The sequence below is a fragment of the Glycine max genome, chromosome 9 (assembly GCF_000004515.6).
Source record: "Glycine max cultivar Williams 82 chromosome 9, Glycine_max_v4.0, whole genome shotgun sequence".
NCBI classification, from domain to species: domain Eukaryota; kingdom Viridiplantae; phylum Streptophyta; class Magnoliopsida; order Fabales; family Fabaceae; genus Glycine; species Glycine max.
This window is the reverse complement of record NC_038245.2, coordinates 43168231-43184921: the sequence shown is the minus strand read 5'-3', so window position 1 is coordinate 43184921 and position 16691 is coordinate 43168231. Positions and strand designations below refer to the sequence as shown.

Here is a 16691-nt window from a genome sequence, read left to right as displayed (position 1 = left end):
ATTTGTATTTCTAACTGTATTTTGTAACTTTATAAATAAAAATTGAAATACTATAATAATAACTAGATAAACTATAACCTTTTATTATTACATTTAAATAACTCATCCTTATTTTTAAAATATAAGTTCTCTATTGACATTTTAAATTTTTATCATATAATATATAATAATATTATAATTACGCCTTAATATTTGTCATGTTTCAGTATTCATATTATATTTATATCGTGGGTTATAACCATAGTAAATTAGTATATCAAAATTTATTTACTTTTACCAAACACTTTCTATAGGTCTGTTCCTTTTGAGTGTTTCTAGCACACATGACTTACAAGGTAATAGTAACAAGACTAGTGAAAATCTCTCGCTCAACTATCAAGGAAAAAACTTCAAAATCAATTTTAACCAAACCAAAATCAATTGTGAAATCAATTTTACACCAATACGTTCAAACACACACGAAGTTAATGCGTGTCTAATATATGCGAACGTGAAACCCAAACATACTAAAGACTATAAAGCAAATAAAGCAGGTTCTGCTGCCTCGTTAGCGAACTTTCCACGGAGTTGAATAATGACGAAATAGAAAGGGATTAGACTACACTATTGTCATGAGACATGACCTTTTCCCCAACTTTCCACGAAGCAGTGACTACATTGGTCAAGGGTTGGATCTCAGTATTTCATCTCCACTTGGTATCAACTATCAAGGTACCCAATGAAGGCAGTGACAATTTTATCTATCAAAATCCAGACAAGCCTCTGCCTTGACTGATAGGATCCTTCCTCACATGCACCGAACCATATATTCAAAGGCCCTTTCTATTAATTAATTTAATGCATCCAGTTCAGACATGCAAATATAACAGCAAGTCGAACTAGTAAAAATAAAGTACATAATCTAAAATTCAGAACATTATAGTAGCACCAGAAGGAACAAGGTAAAAGACCTAAAACAAGGTAAAATACCACGATTACTGCCTTGATCTTGACTCTGCCCGTCTAGCTTCATCTGGTGTAGAAGGAAACAGCTCCACATACCTTGATCCTATGGTCATTTTATCCTTGGACATTGCCCTCTTAGCCTCCTCAGCAGAAACAAACTCCACATATGCCTCTCCAGTAGCTTTCCCATCAGGACGACACGCAATGTGTACCCTATCTTCTATCAGCTTGAAATCTTTAAAGAATTCAACAATTTGAGATTTTGTCACTTGGAAAGGAAGGCCGCGCATCTTCAATATTTCAGTGTACTCCATTTGGTCTTTATCATTGAACCTCTTCAACCGGGAGGGTGGAGGGCTACTACCATGGTAGTCATTATCATATATTCCTTCGTAATTGATCTCACCAGCAACAGCATTATAATAATCCTGCTTCTTACACCTGAACACTTCAACATATCGGCGACCCATGTTCTGGCGATCTCTCTGCAACGCAAACTCAACCTGCATTGCTCCTGCAAAGACTACAAAGGCCTCACCCGAGAACCGTCCACTCTTGTTGACCAGCAACACATCCACAATGGTCAGTCCAGCAAAGAACTTCAAGATGTCAATGTCAGTGCAGTTGAATGGAAGCCCCCTGAGACGAACCACAGGAAAGGGAGGGGGCTGGAAGCCACCAGCATATCCATAAGGTAAGTTGCCTGTTCCGCTGCTCACTGCGAAGTATGGATTGGATTCCATCATTCTTTGTCTCTTTGAGCCAACCTCGTACCCGTCTGAAACCCCCCCGCTTCCCAACATTGCCCTTCAAATTTCCATACCCAAAAAAAAATCCCCCACTCAACATACGTTAATAAAGCCAAACCCAACCCTGTTTTCCCTGACACTTAATTTTAATTCCTATTCTCATAAATCTATCATATTCATCACAACTCCCACAACCAAACAACATATAAAAAAAATATCAACCAGACCGCCTATAACAACAGAGAGTATGACAGATGAACCACAACCATATAAAATTCTATCCAAGACACAATCCATTAAGCCGAACATATATAAACAAATCAAATAGAGAAAACGAAAAAAGCCATACAAATTAAAAAAGATGCAGCTCAAGATTAAATAGTGGAGCAATATACCTAATGCTTCACTAACATAACTCAAAAGATTAATTAATTAAAGAATAAAAAATAAAGCAAAAGCTTATGGGTGTGCGTAACAACACAGTACAGACCCTAGTCACAAGGTTGAAAGAAAATTAGGCATGCTCACAGATACCCCATGTTTTCTCAGCAAAACAAATTATTCAAATACACAAACTTAAAAAAAAATAAACATAAATTCATACAATAATCAACCCCGATTTGTTACACGCAACCCTAATTAAATGTTAATCTCAAACGAATTTAGACGGACACACGATTTCTAATCATAAGCATCACCACACAGAAACCAAACCCCAGAAAATTACGAAAAGGGAAAAGAAAAAATTGAAGGGAAAAAAGGAATAAAGGAGAAAGATGAAGGTGCGTCGACATACCCTCGGGGACCGTACATGCTTCCGTGTTCAGCGAAGGACCGAGCAAAAGGCGCTTCCGTAGACGGAGGAACACGGTACGGATCCAGCGCTGTGATTACGCGAAAGGTGAATCTCAAATCGGCTTCCAAACCCTAATTAGGGTTACACGCGCTTCTGCTTCTGCGTGGGTGGGTGTGGAACACTGCGCACCCGTTTTTCCGTTTTAACGTTTCGTTTTTTTCTTGCTTTACTCGACTTCGAATTTATTCATGTTTTTCTTTCTCGTGACGGGTTAATAGTTAATACTAGAGAATATAGTGCTGGGATATGAGGTCAATGACGAATTTGTTCTGCTGTGTGGATCCCTGACCGTTCGATGAAAGGGTATTTTAGGAAACATGTATGCAGCTTCTTCCTTTTTTTGTCAAAACAAATACTCTTTTATTTTTATTTTTTTGCTGAATATAAATACCCTTTTATTGTATCACTTAGTTGAGTGAGAGATACCAAAAATATATTCACCCAAAAAAAAGATACCAAAAATATGAGCCTGACCCAAAAGAAAGGGTCCAACCAAACACTGTCAGTCTGCAATGTTGTGTGGGTGTTTTTTTCTGTACTTTCAAAATTATTTCCTATTTAACATAAATATTTCTAATAAAAAAATATATAAAAATAAGATATTTTTGTATTTTCTTATAGTATCACATTTCCCTTCGTGATTTTAAAATTTGTGGGTCCCATACCATATACTTTGGGACCTTTCCTTCTCTTTTTTATGGCTTCCAAACGAAAGGAACACAATTTTCATTCCAAAATCTTTAGTCCCTCTCAAATTTTCCATTTCAAACTGACCCTTAGAGAAACACAAAAATTATCATTGAATGAAGTTATTCAAATAAAAATAGTATCTAATAATAAACTAATTTCATCCCATTATGCTCATTTATCATATAATTTTGGATACTCATTAAGGACAAATCATTCAGGGTACTTATAATTTGTTGCGATTATGTGCACTCTATACAATATTTCTCGACATTTACTTATTTATTTCTTCCACAAGCTTAGTATTTAATTTTTTTTAATTATATTTAGAATAATTACAAATTAATCATAAACATTCATCATTTTATGCATTTTAGAATAATTAAAGGAATTAAAACAGATCATTATAGTTTAAAATAAGAGTATATCCTAGTAAATTGGATATTGTATCAGTATACATAGAAGTAACGTCATGAAATACTTGTTACGCAATTGTGCATTGCACCAAACCTTTATCTTTAGGTTATAATGGAAGCAAATCACAATAGCTCTAGTCTAAAGTACAAATCACAGATGCTCAAAATTTACAAACCCATTATTCAACACCAAAAATAAATGAATAAATAAATATGATTAATCCATAAGCATTTAAAGACAAATTTCCTTAATAAAGACCAAAACTGAGGGTGGAGGTTGTAAGAGACTTAATGCTATCATATTACAAGCATGAAATTTTGCTTGCATATGCAGAATGGATCTTACACGTCTGTACTAAAATAAAATGAAACTCTAAAAACTTATCAACCAGACATGGAGCGAAAGAACGAATTTCAAGATGCTTCATATGTCCCTTCCACTTTAAATGCAGGATACCAACCCAAGCAGCTAGCAATTTTATGTCATTCTAGATGAAGAATTGAATATCATGACAATCTATTTGCCATAGGTGAGTCTACAAATAAATCTGCTAACCCTGGTAGACACTATCAGCCAAGGTATTATCCCAACCTGCAAAGATATAAAACAGTTGTAACGACATTCATAAACTGTTAGATGCTTCATATGTATTTATTTAATATTTATTTGTTTATTTATACTAAACATTATTTAATGGGGGCAAAAACAGTAGAGTGCGCTGTATAATCTATGTAAGTATAAAAAATATTACCAATTTTCACCTGAAGATTAAGGGCCAGTTTGTTCAAACTTAAAAAAAGTTATTTAAAAAAATTTCTTTTTAAAAAAGTAATTTTTTAATAAACAGATAGGATTTGCTTCTTAAAGAAGCATAAAACTGTTTTTTTAAAATAAAAAGAAAAACAGTTTAGATAAATACATTGAAAAAGCATAAAACTAGTTATTTTATTAAAAAAACGCTTTTAAAAAAATAAGCACCAACAAATGGGTCCTAAAAGTAAAAACTGAGAGGTGAAGAAGCTAAACTTAATGTAGTCTGATTGCATGTTAAACTTGCTTCAGTGCTTTGGATAAGCACATTGCCTCCACAATTTATTGAAGTACTCAAGCAAGACACCAATTTAAAATTACCTCTCAAAATCAGGAGATCATGATTTCTTATTTTCTTTTGAAGAGTATTTAACATATTTTCTAACCTACACCTTCTAACACACTACTATTGGTCAAAAACTCAAAATTGATTGGAAACAACAAAATCATGAGTTGGGACTTGGGACATATTAAATAAGAAATGCAACTTACACAACTTTATGATTCCTAATAAAGTTCAACCAATAATTAGAAAATGTGCTACTAGTATCTCTTAATAATAGAAAGCTCCGGTCCTTCAACTGACCTACTAAGTTTGTTAAATGCACCACAGACATTATTATTATTATTATTATTATTATTATTATTATTATTATTATTATTATAACATGACATGCATCAGGAGATTGTACTACATATATCCTCACTCATCCAAATTGAAGCAAGCAGCACATTCAGTGTGTTTTGGTTAAGCATTGGAACCCATGTTCAACAGAAAAACATGCATTCCAAGGCACAAAAGCTAAAGCAATGTGAGGGAAGCTTTTTTTTCAACGTCAATTGCATTGTTCGCAAACACGTCCTCAATAATTAAAACCTAATAAGTGGCATTTGCTTTTGGTATATCTTTTTCTATACAGAATTTAAAATGTAACTAGCAATTGTTTACCATAATATTGCTATTTTGAACCCCTCCAGTCCTCCAAGATAATAATCTCCCTGCAAAATAATGTAAAATAAACAATTAATAAGAGGCAATGAGAAATGCATTTGTCTCCTAGGTCCTTATTTAGAAAAACTAATGTATTTTTCCATGCAACACATGGTTTTAAGCACATTAAATGAAATAAAAATTACATTTATTATTAAAAAATGGTATCAAGCCCTGGTGCAGCGGTAAAGTTGTGCCTTGGTGACTTGTTGGTCATGGGATCGAATCCGGAAACAGCCTCTTTGCATATGCAAGGGTAAGGCTGCGTACAATATTCCTCCCCCATACCTTCGCATAGCGAAGAGTCTCTGGGCAATGGGGTACGAAGTAAATTTAAATAAAAAATATAAACCAAAAAAAACTGAATACTTATGTCTATTCAACCAAGACTTCTAAAAATATATCTATAACTACAATTCATTTTGTGTCTATCTATAATTAAAAGTAAACCTAACATATCCATAATTATAGCCAATAGAAAAACTATATCTATAGCCTATACCTAAAATGAAAGGTAAGGTACCCGAATGGTACAAGTTAACATTCTCAACTAGTAAGTATAGTAGAATACAAATATCCGAATCCAAAAAAAAAAAAACACACAAGGCAGATTTTTGTACAGCAAGCAACCCAGCAGCCAAATCCAAATGAGTGAGAGTTTGTAACGTAATCTAATAAAATTAATGTATTAATGATAATTGCATTACCAAATGGTTGCACAAGTTGTTGAGATATGCTAGAGACAGGAACACTCCAAAACCAGATAAGCAGAATTAAATATGTTAAAACCTGCATCACATAATCATATCAGTATCATACCAGCCTCTGCAAAGAAAAAAAGTAAACCTATTACAAATTTTCGATCAGGAAATACCTTTGAGATGAGCAGAACTTTTGAATACAAAGCATCATCCTTGTGATGTAAATTTTGACCTGCGTGTTAGTTTAAACTATAATTTTTTATAAATGCTAGATTTGTTAAATAGAATAGGCAGATAAACTAGAATAATGCTACTTTCACCATAACCTCAGCACAAATAATACATAAATTCTGATGTGACTACTTCTAATTCTACCTACTTAAGGATCCAACTTAAAAAGATCTAATTCAGAAGCAGTCTCATCTCCAACCATTAGGAATCTGTATTGCAATGGATTAAGTAGCACTTGCAATATTTTGATAAACGATTATTGTCTCTAAGTTGCATTTGTACAGATATCAGATTTATCTTTATATTCATAAAAATTAGGTAAAATAAAAGTTATCTACAAGTGGTTGCATCACTGTCTCAACCAGAATCCTATGCATTCTATAATCAAAGTTTAGTGAGGGTAAGAATCTGTTACTTTAAGCAGTACAGTTTTTGATGCCATCATGCCAAGCACCATAATATTTGCATGCCTAAATGTTTGCATTTGATATATGGGCAATTAAACTTCTCATGCAACATTTACAAAACTGACACAAGTGTAAACTTTTTATAAAATATGGAAAATGTTTGTAAATCCATGTGCTCTTTAAAAAAAAATGTGCTGTGCTTAATTAGTTGTTTTTTTTAAAAGAGAGGAAGGAAGGGAATGGAGTGGGATAATTTTCCCTTGTTTGTATGTTTAGTTTGACCAAGGAAATGAGAACTCTCTTTCCCTTATTGGTTGTTAAAAGTTAAAGCAGAGGAAATGAAAGTTACTTCCTCTTATTTAAATTGAACTAAGCCATTTACTTTCATTTACATCAAATTGAGGGGGGGAAGGATTGGGGTCCTTGAGGGTGAGTACATTACACTTCTTACCTCTTATCCAAATATATAGCATAAGCCTAGGGGCAGAAAAATATTAGCAAATAATCCCTTTATATCACTCTAAAGATAGTAACAGAACTATTTCGTGAAAGTAGATTGTTATATACTCTACTCTAAAAATACCTTTCATTACTATTAAACTTCAACCACATTCAACTTCTTTTCCACTCTTTTCCTGTATTTAAGGGTGAGTTTTTTATCCTTCTCTTTTTTTGTATATACCCCTATAGCATTTTTGGGGTCAACCACTATCTAAGATTGATAATTATGGTAATGTGATTTGTACACAACATGTTCATATAGGAGAGACAAATACACACAAAAAATACTTTATTGAGATGAATTGAGAATACAAAGTGATGGTGACTAGGATAAGAATACTTGGAGAAGTGATAGGGATAAAGGGATTACAGGAGAAATATATTTAATTAGCAGCAAATTAATTGTAAATAAGATTTTTAGTGTTTTTTCATTTTGAAACTTATTAAATATTTTTAAACTTGAGTTATTTGGGAAATCCTAGAAATTTAAGATGGCTTAGTTATCTAATTGGCTTGGTCTATTTAAGGCCTGTTATTTACATCCAAATTATCCAATTGCCATTTATTTAGAAATAAGAATTTAGAATTAGAATTTTGAGTTGACATGAGTTGAGTTCAGTTAACTATTTTTTTTCCTCTATTCTCCTGTCTATATTTTTCTCTCCCCAACTCTTTTTCCCTTTCCCTTGTTGTACTGTTTGTCCAACATCTCAGAGACAGATGATAAGATATCCTCCCAAAACAAAAACAAAAAAAACAAGACAGCAAAAGGATAAGAGACAAATAACATCAAAAGTCAGCTCAAGAGGACTCTCTTTTCCTTTTCATGGTTGATAAGGAAAACATTACACAGAAAAGCACGATGATCAGCTCAAAAGAGCTTCTACTCCCCAGGCTTTTCAATGATATTACTTTCTCTGGCTCAGAATTATGTAATACTGGGGGAAAACACAAATAATGAGTTTAAAATAACACTTTTAAAATTAATTATGAAAAGAGCACTACAATTCGGATGACCTAGTTAAATTAAACAGCAAACATTATTAGTGCCTAATCATCTTAGTTACTACTATTTGTTACTTCCTAAGTCCAAACAACTATTACATTTTAATTTAAGCAGGCAACAAATTTATTTTCAAAGCAAACTCAAAAATTTAAATTTGCAATGTCAGTCTAGGCTACATTTACACAGAAAGCAATATGCAACATGAGATGACTCAAGTAAATAACTAACACTTTGCCAGTTCCCTCTCCTTTGCAGCTGCCAGTCTCTTGAGTTTCGCTGCTTGTGCAAAGGTTGATGGCCTGAGAGGACAATGAAATGACTCATGTACTCTATCTCTCTCACAAACATAAACATATAATATTCAAATTTTATATTAGATTTAAATGTAATATATTTCATTGCTCTTTAAACATTTTCATAATGCATCACATCTGCTCTGAAACCTTAGTTAAAAACTGGAAGTAGACACAAAAACATAGAGAAAACAAAATAAATGGTGGTTCAGGTTTCACCAAATAATTTGATTCAAGATGCAACTAATAAGGTAAAAGAATCCTTAGTTGATTGTAGTATGGATTGACATCAATCATTAGGAGAGTGAGTTCCTTGGCCTGAACATGAAAATTACATGTATTCTTTCAGTGTGTCAATAGAAAACATATCATTATTGTTGAAATTATGGTTTTAAGGTATAGAAGGAGGAAGAGAGATAAAAGAGAATAAAATACTGAATTGATATTAAGTATTAACTGAGATGGATTACAATGTATTGATAAGTTCAAAAACCTAGAGTACAAACCATTGTTTATACAAATAATAATCCTAACTAATTAGGGAAGCAAATCATGATAAGGAAACATGGTAACTAATTCTAAGATATAATGGAGACATAAGAAAACTATTCCAAGAGGATAAGCTAAGATATGATGAGATATTTTCCTATATTCTAAAAATTATGTAATATATTTATAATCTTTTTAATGTACATCTAACCAAAAGTATAAAACAAATTTTTGATTGAGGGGGTGTAACTAGCTTCTCCCCTCATGTAAAATGTATTGTAGGCCCACCCCTGTAAGGAGTAGTTGAGACAAAAATATGGAAGGACAGAATTGGTTCTAACCATAAATAGAAAAAAAAAACAATTGAATTTGTAATTCCAAGTAAGACACATTTCTTTTTCAGGGAGGAGAAATTGGCCAAAGCATGAGTAACTTACTGTGACAGTGAGCTTGCCTCCTTCAAAAGCTCTTTTATTTCTCCACGCAACTTAGTTTCTTTTTCTTTGTCAGATCCACTCTGAAGCAAAAGCATAACACTAAAAAACTTAATGTCATAATCAATAGTCAATATGTTAGAAAAGGTAATGAACATTGAAAATTATCATAGAAACAGAGTGCAAAATCACTGGGCACCATGCAAAGGGTCAATTTTGTGCAAGAAGAGCCAGCAATCTTTTAATGGATAGATTAACAACACTTGGCCCAAGTGTGCTTGCCATTATCATAAGATTTGGTGACACAGCAAAATGATGAAATTATAAACCATACATTTGGATGAAAGTAGTGAATTTAAATTGGAGTCCTAACAAACTTACCATTAATGCCCTTAGTCTAGAAAGCAATAAAACATTCCCTAGTTATAGCTATATTGCATTCTGAAATTAAAGACAGCAATCCTACAACAGCCTCAAAACTGTCCTACTGACGGATTTACTTTCATGAAAGTTTTCTTCATTCTTGGACATGGGAAAACAAGTAGAAATTTCAAAATGAAGATGAATCTTAGTCTAATGTCAGGTCATCCTACTCCACTGATACGGCCCATGAGCAAATGCTGGACCAGAATCACTGTGGTCCAAGAGATTGGAGGGCATATCAAGAAGAGGGAAGGGGGCATGTGGCAGCCAGTCAGCGGAGCAGATGGTTACGCACATTGAGGAATTTGTTACTAGGAAATGAATCAATGATAAAGGGGTGCATAGGAGAGATGCGGATAACAGAGGGAATCATGGGTATTTCGGGGGTGAAGGTATCTTTGCTCCCTGTTTCTGACACCTATCTATCTTACTAGATTTCTGCATCTTCCGTGTGAGTGTTATGGTTTTATTTTTAGTTTTTTCTGGTTTGGTGACCTATTATCCATTTTCACTAAATAAGGTAACCAAACATGGGAATTTAGAACCCAGTTACCCATCCTATCTATTTTTTCAAGGAAACAACTGCACAAAACATGGAATTAGACAAGTTTTGAAAAGTCAAAACTATTTTCCTTAAATGTTCTGTTTAAAAATACCAAGAGCATATAAGTAAACTGTTTTCCAATTCCCTATTATAAATGTGAAATGGATGCCACATATCTTTACCATTTAAAGAAATTAGCATAAAAATCCAATAACCAAAGTTCCAATTGAGCAAGGTGAGCCAAATAAAATATATCTCAGGACTCAGACCAGTCATCCAATCAATAATTAGAGGCATTATCTGAATCATGTTTAAATTGTTAGAATATTGAAAAACGAAAAGATGGAAGAGGGAGATGACCTTCTTAAAGTGATCAATCCAATGAGAAGCAAACTGAAATGCGAGAACCACGAAAAATATGAAAGGAGCTGCTAGCGACCTTTGATGCTCTTCACTTGCTTCGTCTCCCATCCTCGATTCAATTTAAAAGCCACAAAGAGCTATTCTACAGGATTTTGTTTACTTTCTTCCAGGGATAAATCGATGCTATGAAAACCAGACCAAACCACAAAATGGTAAAGTTTCAGGGTCAACTAATAAAAACAATGGAAAACAAAATAGAGTAACATTAAAACATCAAGCAGTCAAAAGTAAAGGTAAGCCCAAGCTCCATTATGGATGAGTACCAAGCTGATCCACACTGCAAGCACAACAATCTTTGTCATTGTTATTTTACATTCAATTTAGTGTCAAATAGTTATACTACGTCGTACTTAACTTATAAAAGCCCCAAAGCAAAAATTATAAAACAGACTCGCTATTTCACTTTAAATTGACAACATGCAAAGACACAAAATCATGCCCCTAGTGTTTATCCTAGGAATGAAAGATCAAGTTACAAAAGAATATTATGACATAAGAATCTGTTTTGACAAAAAATAAACAACAGCCATATACACATGATGTAATAAAGAAACCCAAAAATTTATTTCCAGCTTGATCTTTGACGTTGCGATTTGAAAGCTCGAGGTACTTGTTAGACAACTGAAATTCTATTTCTAGATTTTGCGGGAGAGACACTTTTACTTCAGCATTTAGCTAGTCATACAAAAGGATTAAAAACATGGCATTCACAACCCACAACAAAAGGTATTTCTAGATAGCAAACTTCTATACATCTCTGGATTAACACAAAATAAACATAGAAAACAAAAGCATCTTGAAGTATATTCCCCTTTGCCAATCCTCAAAACAAATTTCAATTAACCAGTCCAAGGTGGGTATCAAAGATGTTTCCTCACTTCCTCTCCCCAGGATAACACAAAACTTCATAGCTCACACAAAATTCCATTCAAATGCAATCATAATACTTTTGGCTGCTGATCTATTAGAAAATGCGTGTTTCTCCACTAACATGAATTAATACTAGTAAAGCAGGTATAATAAAAAAATTCCAAGCACATAGGAACAACCTAGTTACATAATCTTAACTCACACCAATTAGCACTAGCAAAGCAAGTATAAAAAAATTCAAAAATTCAAAAGCAAGCAGAAATTACTATATAGTGATGTGAAATGAGATGGATCTTACGGGATTGAGCAGGAGTTCGGGGCTGGTCCTGCACATAGACCAACAAATTCAAAAACTCACGCGAGAGAGCGAGAACGAACGAGGATCTGCAACAACGCGTCCACGAGAGGGGGGTTGCGCGAGAGTCTGAGAGTGAGCGAGCTACAGCAACGCGTCCGCGCGAGAGAGAGGTCCGTCTCCGTGAGATCGAACGGGGATTTTAGATTTCCTTTCTTATTAGATTAGATTAGATGTGTGTAGAATTTACAATTATAAGTTTTTAGATAATTACAAATTATAAATACTTTAAAAATGCTGAGATTTAAAAAAAAAATAAGTGAGCTTTTATTCATTAAATTTTTTACTTTTAATCTTTAAATAAATGGTTGACTCCTTAAAATTCTTTAAAAAAATTTCATTCATAACTTTTAATCCCTATTATTAAGACTTACAGTGTGTTAAATGATATGTTGTTGTGACCGTCACAAATCTTTTTTAAATTATTTAATGCAAATCATGTGATTTATTTTTCGGTAGCTAAAAGTCATTAGAAAAATTACTTTTAAAAAATTATTCATAATAAAAATTGCTTGTAAAAAAATTAAAAAACATTTTATGACAATCAAATTTGTGTTCTTTCCAAACAAACCCAAGAATAAACAACAAAACTCAAACACTATGCACCACAAATTCATTCAAATCAAACTCGCTTTCAATTAAAAAAAAAAAAAAATAGAAACACATAACATATTCATATCAAATCCAAATCTATAGTTAGATCTAAGCTCAAACCCAAAAGGAAAAGCAATTCAAAAAATTAAAAAATCTCATATCTTGTATCACTAGTGACAACCTTGATCCAAAATCATTGGCAACGTTAGTCCATATTTCACGAAAACAATACAGTCGTTTAAGATGTCAAGTTGATGATGATGTTTAAGAAGGACATTGGTGGTGGTTTGTGGATGGAATCCTCGAAGGAATATCATGCATGAAATAAGAGACCTTTGAGATCTAAAAAAGGAGATGGAAATGGAAAGGGCGAAGAAGGGGTGTGTTGAGAGCCTTGAGGATTTCAAAGACTTCGAGATGAGTGAGGGAGAGGGAGGATAAGGGGTCTAAGAGAGTGGAGGGAAAGGATAAAAGGATATGGATGGCCTTGCAAATGGGGTTGCACTAGAGGAAGTAATCACAAGGGTTCAAGGGAAAGGGCGACGAAGGGATTTCTTTGGCCGCAAGGGAGCGGCTCGTGGGGGAAGTTATCTTGGTGGTACGGTGGCAAAGGTGGAAGATGTGACGACTTCACTTAGCATTGTCATATCCATATATTATTGTTGTATTATACTGATGTCATAACCCATATCTAAACTTCATATATGTTAATTAAATTGTAAAAAGATAAAAGAAATAAATGTATGTAAAGTTGAGGATTGGACTAAAATCATAGATCTTAAAAAATGGGATACCAAAATCACAAGTTTTATACTACATGTTTTGATGAATTTGTCACACAACCCATGGTAGGACATCACTTTGAGTTTGTTAGAGGCCCAATTTGTGGGTTTTAGTCTACTACACGAGTAATCACACATGTATTACAGGAATATACATAAATATATTATCCTAAGATACATTGGTCAAAATAAGAAGAAAATTAATTATATAGCATACATTAGCACTTTAATTGTTTAAACATACAAGTAAACCATACATGAAATGTATAATTTTTGTTATATTTTTTTAAATTATAAAAATCATTTATACTAAATTATAATGTTATTTTTTAAAATAATTAACACATGTTTCGATTAAAAATTGTAATTTTAAGTTTAAAACTCATACAAACTAATGTAGCTCCATGTAGAACTTGTAGGCCTTGAATTTTATCACCAATTGAGTCTTTTGCTTCTTAAAGATCAATGATAACGGGATGGAGAATGAAGAAAGGTGATTGGAGAAGCTACTCTAAAAAGAAGACAAGTGAATAACAAGTTCACCACCTTAAAAAACTATGAATAAGAACGGAAAAGATGAATGGAGGAAAAGAGAGAAGAGATGGAGAATGAATTAAAATCTAATTTCTCACATGATCAAAGTTAAAAAAATGCACACATTTTTTTATCATATTATTTAATAAATAATTCAAAATTCTAATTAAAAATAATAAACTTTAAATTTCTCTTTATATAAAAGTTAGAATAATTATCTTAAACAACAAGGTTCTTGAGTCACTATTATTCAACAAGAACATTTTTAGTTATTTTTGTTTTACAAGAGTATTTTTAGGGTTTTTTTCAAACCTCTTATTTTTTTCAACCTATCATTTATAGCATATTAAGTTTTATTTCAATATTTTTTAAAATGAAATTATCATTGAATAAAAATAAAATTGTATCACAATATGAATATAATTATTTATTATAAATCTATAATATAATTTATATGTTTAAAAAAATATTTGGTACACATTTTTTAAACATATTTATATATTTAAATATTTATTTTGTGTAATATACAAACTTAAATAATATACTAATCGTATTAATTTGTCAAAAAAGCTCATGTAGGGGAATAATAAGATATGGAAAATGTGACTCAAATATAAATTAACAGTTATCGTTATTATTTTATGGATTTTTTTTGAAATAAATTCTATTGATAATTTTCATTTTAAATTAAATAAAAAGGATCCAGATTCTAGAAGCGAGTGAGTACGACCATTAAATAATTAAATTAAGTTAAAAATTCTTCAGAAAGTAAGAAACAGGAATTTACGAACATACCCCTACGAGGTCCAAAATATATCCACACCAACTTCGCGTGGCGCGTCGCTCATAGTCTCGTGGCATCTTGGTAAAATCCCAAACCCTCACAAGGCCAAAACAGTCATCCTACTCACCCACAGCCACGTGGCAAGAATTTCCCGAAACACATTGCACAGGTCCTGGCGCTCCAAAGGAACCCGCCTCATCTACGAAACACACACACAGAGGAAACACAAGCGAATCGAGGGGTCACACGAGAGCCAATGCTTTCTCAGCACACGGATCGCTGACGTGGCGCGAGATCGTCGAAATCCCGCGTAAACCCGAAACTTCAATTTTTTCGCGAAGCGATTTTTTGTTTGCGTTTTCTCTACACTGCCCTTCCCGCAACCCCTTCTTATCCCCTCGCTCGCGCGCTCAAACCTCACAACACAACGCAACACAACGCGCACTCTCTCTTTTCTCTCTTAACACAAAAACCCTATCGTTCTTCGCGGTTTCGCCGATTCTCGCCATGCCGAAAGCCAAATCCGACGCCAAAGCCGCCGATAGCCGGTACCGTGTTTCCATCTCTCCTCGAAATCACCTATTTAAATATTAATATATATTTTTTAGATCTGGTTTTTCCGATCTGTCATTCGTCGTTTTGTGTTCTGCGTTTTTGTTTTTTGGTTGTCGCTTAACGTTTTTTTTTTTTTTTTGCGATGTGTCGTTTAGGTTGAAGCGCAAGGGCGCTGGTGCTGGAAGGAAGCAATCGAAGAAAGCTGCTAAGGATCCTAACAAGCCAAAGAGACCTCCAAGCGCTTTCTTCGTTTTCATGTACGGATTTTCGTTTGCTTTTGATACCGAATCTGTTTTCGTTTCGTTTCGTTTTGATTTTTTTTTTTTGTGTTCTGGCGATTGAAGTTTTTGTGATTGTTTTTTTAGGTCCGAGTTCAGAGAGCAGTTTAAGAAGGAGCATCCTAACAACAAATCCGTCGCTGTTGTGAGTGATTTCGCCTTACTTTCACTGTTCGCGTGAAAATTTGACGCTATTTTTTTGTTCTTAATAGAATTTCACTGTGAACATATTTTAGGTCGGTAAAGCTGGTGGTGACAAATGGAAATCGCTGTCTGATGCTGTGAGTATTAAGATTTTGAGAATTCTTTTTCATTATTAGTTTTTGCGTATGGTTCTATATGATTTAATTTATTGACCATATCTACTTTTTTGTAACCTAGTTTGCGTTCATTTAATGTTTCAGGAAAAGGCCCCCTTCGTTGCCACGGCCGAAAAGAAGAAACAAGAGTATGAGAAAACTATTTTGGCTTACAATAAGAAATTGGTGAATACTTTTTACCCTATACTACTTACTCTTATTTTATAGTATAATGTAATGTAATGCAATAATTGATTGAGCTTGTTATTTTGATGTGTTAGGAGGGGAAGAATTCAGAGGAAGACGAGTCTGACAAGTCAAAGTCTGAAGTCAATGACGATGAGGAAGATGAGGTAGATGGAGATTAACCTGTTATTATGATTTGTGTCTTGTTTAACTAGTTTGTTCCTTTGTATAACTAATTGTATAATTAATGTGTTGTTTGCTGTTTATTCTGTAGGAGGAGGAGGATGATGATGACGACGAGTGAAGATGGTGATACAAGATGAAGCGTAGGAGGATGTGGGAAAAGAAAATTGTTTTGCATAGTAGTTGTTGGGTTTAGAATTTCATAGGATGGTTCCCAACCCACATCCCTTTATGATAATTAGTTTCTGAATTTTTATTTTGTCCTCCCTTACTAGGGTTAGATTAGCGCACAATCGTAATTAGGGTTCAGTATCATGATCATGTACTTAAAAGTCAATGCTATGATACGTTTCAATTCTATTCT

General features: G+C 33.3%; 3 protein-coding genes across 6 annotated transcripts; 1 reads left to right on the top strand and 2 right to left on the bottom strand.

The window, feature by feature from the left end:
• Positions 1-806: 806 nt before the first annotated feature.
• On the bottom strand, positions 807-2757 carry LOC100816391 (heterogeneous nuclear ribonucleoprotein H3). The gene is made up of 2 exons (XM_003534188.5): positions 2491-2757; positions 807-1752 (listed from the first exon to the last, which is right to left on the bottom strand). Exons 1-2 carry the CDS (start codon positions 2505-2507, stop codon positions 975-977), a joined length of 795 nt encoding a protein of 264 aa, XP_003534236.1. The 5' UTR covers positions 2508-2757; the 3' UTR covers positions 807-974.
• A 1092-nt stretch (positions 2758-3849) lies between these two features.
• LOC100815853 (protein GET1) lies at positions 3850-12323 on the bottom strand. 4 transcript variants are annotated; one of them, XM_006587505.4, is made up of 9 exons: positions 12076-12307; positions 11171-11184; positions 10845-11030; positions 9521-9619; positions 8530-8600; positions 6330-6388; positions 6163-6244; positions 5414-5463; positions 3850-4245 (listed from the first exon to the last, which is right to left on the bottom strand). In XM_006587505.4, the coding sequence occupies exons 4-9, from the start codon at positions 9613-9615 to the stop codon at positions 4171-4173; spliced, it is 432 nt and encodes a 143-aa protein (XP_006587568.1). In that variant the 5' UTR covers positions 9616-9619; positions 10845-11030; positions 11171-11184; positions 12076-12307; the 3' UTR covers positions 3850-4170. The 4 variants fall into 4 exon arrangements, with proteins under 4 accessions (XP_006587568.1, XP_006587567.1, XP_006587566.1 ...); XM_006587504.4 differs by having other exon boundaries at positions 9521-9600; positions 12076-12306; XM_006587503.4 differs by lacking the exon at positions 11171-11184 and having other exon boundaries at positions 9521-9600; positions 12076-12323.
• Positions 12324-15247: 2924 nt separating this feature from the next.
• LOC100305957 (uncharacterized) lies at positions 15248-16653 on the top strand. Its single transcript, NM_001248570.2, is given in 7 exon segments — positions 15248-15374; positions 15537-15638; positions 15747-15804; positions 15896-15940; positions 16064-16144; positions 16240-16311; positions 16419-16653. Coding segments are annotated over 7 exon segments (429 nt in total). The 5' UTR covers positions 15248-15333; the 3' UTR covers positions 16449-16653.
• The last annotated feature ends 38 nt before the right edge of the window (positions 16654-16691 follow it).